The 6,233-nt window shown below is 41.8% G+C and overlaps 1 protein-coding gene across 5 annotated transcripts in view; it reads right to left on the bottom strand.

The window, feature by feature from the left end:
- Nucleotides 1-2,069: 2,069 nt before the first annotated feature.
- Nucleotides 2,070-6,233, bottom strand: part of TMEM131L (transmembrane 131 like) — a 134,112-nt gene continuing 129,948 nt past the window's right edge. For all 5 annotated transcript variants that reach the window (XM_075127750.1, XM_048847422.2, XM_048847424.2 and 2 more), the window contains 2 exons: nucleotides 3,565-3,707; nucleotides 2,070-2,485 (listed from right to left, as the gene is read on the bottom strand). In XM_075127750.1, coding sequence (XP_074983851.1) covers nucleotides 2,207-2,485; nucleotides 3,565-3,707 — 422 coding nt within the window. In that variant the 3' untranslated portion in view covers nucleotides 2,070-2,206. The remainder of the gene's footprint in view (nucleotides 2,486-3,564; nucleotides 3,708-6,233) is intronic.

The raw sequence follows: 6,233 nt of genomic DNA, 5'->3' as shown, positions 1-6,233 counted from the left end.
AGATCATCTACTCCACCTCCCACTGCAATAGGAAGGGTGATTCAACTGGCCATGACGACGACTCATTGACCCTTGAATGTCTTCTGGGGGTGAAGATTCCTCAGTCTTTTTAGCAGCTTGTGTCATTACTAAACGGTCGTTACATTTGTAGTCATTTGTAATATTTAGGCTAATATTACCAACTTCCCACAAGGACTGCTTCTTTTTCAGCTCTAGATTGACTGAGTGTTCCCTTTTTTAATAACATTCTTTTACGTATTCGTAGTTTTGTATGACCTCTCAACTGTCTTGTTTTTGGCCAAAATATGGCCAGTGCTCGGTATCCTTTTCTTGGAGTCTTGTTTTCAAACACTGAAATTTTTGCTGCTGCCTCCTGAACTTTCTCTAATGGATTTGTTTTTAGACTGTGCAGTGTGGTGCAGAATTCATAACTCCATCTAGAACCTAAATAGGCCTGAGCAGAGACACCAAATCATCAGCAAGGGTTTCTATCTGCAGTTCAATGTGAGTGCAAGAAGGCCATCTGCCTAAAGCAGGGAGCAAAACCCTGGTGCCTGTATTCTAACTAAGCAAAAATTGCATTATAATACGTGTTATCGGGATAGCCAAAGAGAGAAAACCAGGCCTCCCCAATCCCATGAACATCATTAAGTTAACAGAACTGGCTGGGTATAGCAAGGGAGTGTGGCTAGGCTTTTGCTAGATATCTCTGCTGACTGCATCTCTTTGTGGTTCAGCAAGGAATGAACATGGTATAAAACAAACAGTGTTATCTGGGAGATCAGGGACTTCACTGCATTAGAACCTATCAAACTAAATGATCACTGGTATTCTTCACACATCTGTGTTCATACTCACAATATACATCTTTCAAAATCTCCTGTCTTAACATGCTGTCACAGGCTACAAAGACACAAAGGAATGTTAATGGTGACATCTATTTCTATAGGCCTAGCACTCAATTCTGGTATACCAGCAAAATTGAATTGAGAGAGTCCTATAAGCTATTACTTCTATGTCCACAGTCAGTGGGACAGTCCAGCAAAACACACCAGAAAAAAATAGCACAGCATGTGAGGGCTGGTTACCAGTATAATAAAACCATTAAACACAAAAGGCGGGATTTTCAAAAGTGCTCATCATTGGCCTAGCTTTGGTCTCATTGAAATCAATGTGAGTTTTACCACTGACTTTGGAGAAAAACATTTTAAAACAAAAAAGGTGAGCTGTAGACATCTCCTTAGATTTAGCAGAGCTTAATCAACTCCTGCCCACTTTGTGACATATCAAGGGGACAGGGAGAACTGTGTATGTCCATGCCTGAGGAGAGGACTCTTTACATATGGGCTGCTGACATTGCTTGCATGAAGGATAAAATCAACAAGGGGCTGGTTCCTTTCTTGGTAACCTTTCCAACTATGAAGATTCAGCTTTCATAAAACAAACTGAAGTGTTGCTGTTCCGTTAATCCTGCTTTGCAGAAAAGCATAAACTCACCGCTCAATGAAAAGTATGCCCCAATTTTAAACAAAGGAAATTAAATACACCAAAGAATGCTCATGTAACATGAAAGTAAAAAATGCATCCAAAAATGCTACTGCAACATGAAAGTTAAGACACAAAATATCAGGAGGTACAAAAAAGAAAAGCTTCTCAAAGAAGCATGGACTCTCACACGTTGCACAAATACATTATCATCAAATTACCAGTTAGGATTTTAAAGCCTGATATACAGCCAAGGCATAGCATCCACAAATAACTGCCTGTAGAAGCAGAATTTGAACATCTAAATATCCGCAACTGTAATTGCAAACAGTTAGATGGCCAAGTGTTACCATTTGCTGCAATTATTTATAAGTGCAATTTTGTGCCTGCAAATTTAGAGGCCATTGCTGAAAATCAAAACTTTATATGAAATATGTGCAATGAAGGTGAATATATTGCTATGAGAATCTGATTTTTTTCCACCTTTTGAATATTGTGTTTTAAATTTTTAACCTTCACGTGATGTTAACATAACATTTTGTATAGAATATTTATTAATTCTTAAAAAGTACTTAATACACAGATTTCTGTAAAAAATGTTTATTGTCCATATAAAAGTGCCAAAATATCCACCAACACTGTAATCTAGTTCAACAGCCAGCTTAATCTAGTAATCAAAATTGCAAGCATCTTTATTCACATTTTTCAAATCAAATTCCTGTCACATGTTTCCACAGTAACCCGAGTCCCTAGAAATTGGAAAATTTGCATTCCGGTTGGCTGTTGTAGTCCATATGTCCAAGTTCATATAGGCACGGAATGGGTTAAACCTTGGATAATACTCCTGCTTACACATAACAGCCTGGTTCTCAACATGAGCTGGGTGTTGACCGGTGGCACTGACTGGGCAGCAGCTTTCATAGACATCACTCTGTGGTGCCCAGATGGAACCAAAAAGTCCAGACATTGGAGACAAGCTTCTGGCACTTGAGAGGTAGGGCTGCAGGACAAGAAAAAAGCATCAGGGCAAAGTGCAAGCTAATATGTTGGGGAAAACAAAAACAGAATCTGAAAACACACACACTACATGGGAGGAAGAAGCCTGGGGAGCAGAATTGCTGAGAGAAACCTAGGGATCATATAGCCAGGAAATTATAGACAGGAGTTTACAAATGACATGGTTTCAAGAAAAAGGCCAATGCAGTTTTGGGTTGCATATGCAAAGGCATTTCATAAAGCAGGGCAGTATTAGCCTTCTTATATATGGTTCTGATGTGACCACAACTGGAGTACTATATTCAGTTCTGATCAGGCTTCCCCGCAAAAATATAGAGAAATGGAGAAAATTTAAAGAGTAACACAGAATATCATGGGGATGAAGGACTGATTTAAGAGGCAAGACAAAAATAGCTAAAGCTGTATAAGCTTGGCTAAGAGATGACTAATGGAGGGATGTGGTAACGTGCTACAGCACTACTGGAAGAACAGAGAGGAATTATTTAGAATGGAACACACTGATGTGAGAGTAATGGGGTCCAAGTAAAGAGAAATTTTAGAATGAATATCAGGACAAACTTCTTGTAAGTGAGATGTATTAGCCTGTGGAACAGTCTGCCAGTGGAAGTGATAGAAGCCTCAGGACTTTTAAAACCAGCTAAAACACTAAGAAATGTATTACAGGGAAAATCCTGTTCTTCAGGAAAATAGACTGAATTATCTAATAGGTTTTTCTAGTCTCAAACTTCTATGATTTCAGATTACATTCAAATAAAATATAGAATTAATGTCCCTCTGTGACCCTGCAAATTTCTATCACTTCTTCCATCCTGTGCCCTATTGAATCCACTATGAATATGTGCTGTTGAAATCATCTCTTGCTTTTACTGATGAGATTTGTCTATTAAACTCTCTTTTCCTATTGTAAACACAAAAAATACATTTTAAAAGTGGAAGATTTTCATCCCAGTGTAGGAGAAGGTGATTATATCTAAAGACAACACTACAATACATTGCACTGTGGGACTGAAATAAACATGGCCCATCTCTTCCTGTTCATCTGCAGGTGACAGGAATACTCACTGAAGAGTTGACGTAACTGGCTTGTTCCCAGGTAGGCGTCATGTTGGGTGGAGCGCTCCAGGTAGACTGACAATTGTGATCAATGAAGGCGGTATTTTGCCCCTCTGCAGTACATGTGAAGCCATTGGGGTAATTCATATTTTCTGCAGTTGAGGAGAGATAGAGAACAAAATTAAGCTTTTGCATTATAAATTCTATTAAACTTTCTGCGGGGGGCAGGGGGGCTGAACTGTCCCAGCATGAGAGACATTAGAACTGCTAGCCGGCTTTCACCAATCCAAGGTGATTTCCTGGCAATACAGCAATCACCCCTTTGTAACATTTACATATTTCCGTGCATCTTTCAAACCTACAATGTAAACAGGATTATCGTTTCTTATTAGCTACTACTGGGGCCATTAGCCAATTGCTAGCAAGGGGATGGGTAAAGGCTACATAAAATCTTTTATCTCTGGATTGCTGGAGATTGAAATCCTTCATTAGCCACAAAACAGGTAGAGTGTGGACAACATTAAGACAAAGCTTCCCCATCCTTCCCTGCCCACATGTCTCAGCCCTAAACTTCCAAGGGACTACTGGGATTCAAAATCCTGTGCTCTCATAGGTTCATCTTTAAATATAGCCTACCTAGTAGTACAGTATTCCAGGTAACTGTGAACGTGCTCAACGTGCAAAATAAATCACATCCTGGGGAAAAAAATGGGCCACAAGAGACATTATGTTGCACACACTAGTATACTGAGCTCTGTCACAGAGTGCACAATCTGTTGGGATTTCTACTTTGAGAAACCTGGTCTTTGCATAGCACTTTTAAGTTGCCTTGTTATTTCCCACGTGCACACACAACCCAATACTGTATAGTACTTGGTGTCAAAAATTTAAATTTGAGTAAACAACAACTTCTCAAAAGTTTACAAACAAATACTTTTCAGGCTTTCTATTCATAGATTTGTTTCAGCTCCCTTACTCTCCACCAATGAGTACCGACACAGTTGAGGTCTGAGATTTATGAGTGGGGCGCAGAGAAGGAATGATAAAAAGAGCACTCTGGGCCTGATTAACTCTGCTGGAGTTAATGTAGTCCCACTCATAGAAAACTGATGTAAGTGAAATCAAAATCAGGCCTTTAGGAAGCTCGGCAAACCAGGTTTTGGGTCAGTGGGTCAAAAACCTCATTCGGGTTGTTCCAAGTCAGGAATTTAACTAAGGGTGTCTGAAAAACCTCATTCTAGAGAGGAGTGAGGACCATGTGGTTAGGACACTAGAACAGGAATCAGGAGACCTGGATTGTTTCCCTAGATCTGCCACAGACTAAATTATTTAACCCCTCTGGGCTTTAGTTCTCTAAGCCCTGGTCTACACTAGGACTTTAGATCGAATTTAGCAGCGTTAAATCGATTTAAACCTGCACCCGTCCACACAATGAAGCCCTTTATTTCGACTTAAAGGGCTCTTAAAATTGATTTCCTTACTCCACCCCTGACAAGTGGATTAGCGCTTAAATCGACGTTGCCGGCTCGAATTTGGGGTACTGTGGACACAATTCGATGGTATTGGCCTCCGGGAGCTATCCCAGAGTGCTCCATTCTGACCGCTCTGGACAGCGCTCTCAACTCAGATGCACTGGCCAGGTAGACAGGAAAAGAACCGCGAACTTTTGAATCTCATTTCCTGTTTGGCCAGCGTGGCAAGCTGCAGGTGACCATGCAGAGCTCATCAGCAGAGGTGACCATGATGGAGTCCCAGAATCGCAAAAGAGCTCCAGCATGGACTGAACGGGAGGTACGGGATCTGATCGCTGTTTGGGGAGAGGAATCCGTGCTATCAGAACTCCGTTCCAGTTTTCGAAATGCCAAAACCTTTCTGAAAATCTCCCAGGGCATGAAGGACAGAGGCCATAACAGGGACCCGAAGCAGTGCCGCGTGAAACTGAAGGAGCTGAGGCAAGCCTACCAGAAAACCAGAGAGGCGAACGGCCGCTCTGGGTCAGAGCCCCAAACATGCCGCTTCTATGATGAGCTGCATGCCATTTTAGGGGGTTCAGCCACCACTACCCCAGCCGTGTTGTTTGACTCCTTCAATGGAGATGGAGGCAATACAGAAGTAGGTTTTGGGGACGAAGAAGATGATGAGGAGGAGGTTGTAGATAGCTCACAGCAAGCAAGCGGAGAAACCGGTTTTCCCGACAGCCAGGAACTGTTTCTCACCCTAGACCTGGAGCCAGTACCCCCCGAACCCACCCAAGGCTGCCTCCTGGACTCAGCAGGCGGAGAAGGGACCTCTGGTGAGTGTACCTTTTAAAATGCTATACATGGTTTAAAAGCAAGCATGTGAAAGGATTACTTTGCCCTGGCATTTGCGGTTCTGCCTTTGCAAAAGGTTTCTGGGGAGGGCAGCCTTATTTCGTCCTTCATGGTAGGACACTTTACCACTCCAGGCCAGCAACACGTACTGGGGAATCACTGTAGAACAAAGCATTGCAGTGTATGTTTGCTGGCATTCAACCAAAATCCGTTCACGCGGTGGGAGGAGGCAAAATGCGACCTTGTAACGAAAGCACATGTGCTATGTATGTAATGTTAACTTTCAAGGTTTACCCTGAAAGAGTGTAGCCACTGTTTTATAAAATGTGTCTTTTTAAATACCGCTGTCCCTTTTTTTTTCTCCAC

Source organism: Caretta caretta, chromosome 4 (assembly GCF_965140235.1).
Source record: "Caretta caretta isolate rCarCar2 chromosome 4, rCarCar1.hap1, whole genome shotgun sequence".
Taxonomy (NCBI): domain Eukaryota; kingdom Metazoa; phylum Chordata; order Testudines; family Cheloniidae; genus Caretta; species Caretta caretta.
The sequence above is the reverse complement of the archived record's forward strand: the minus strand, read 5'-3'. Positions and strand labels throughout refer to the sequence as shown.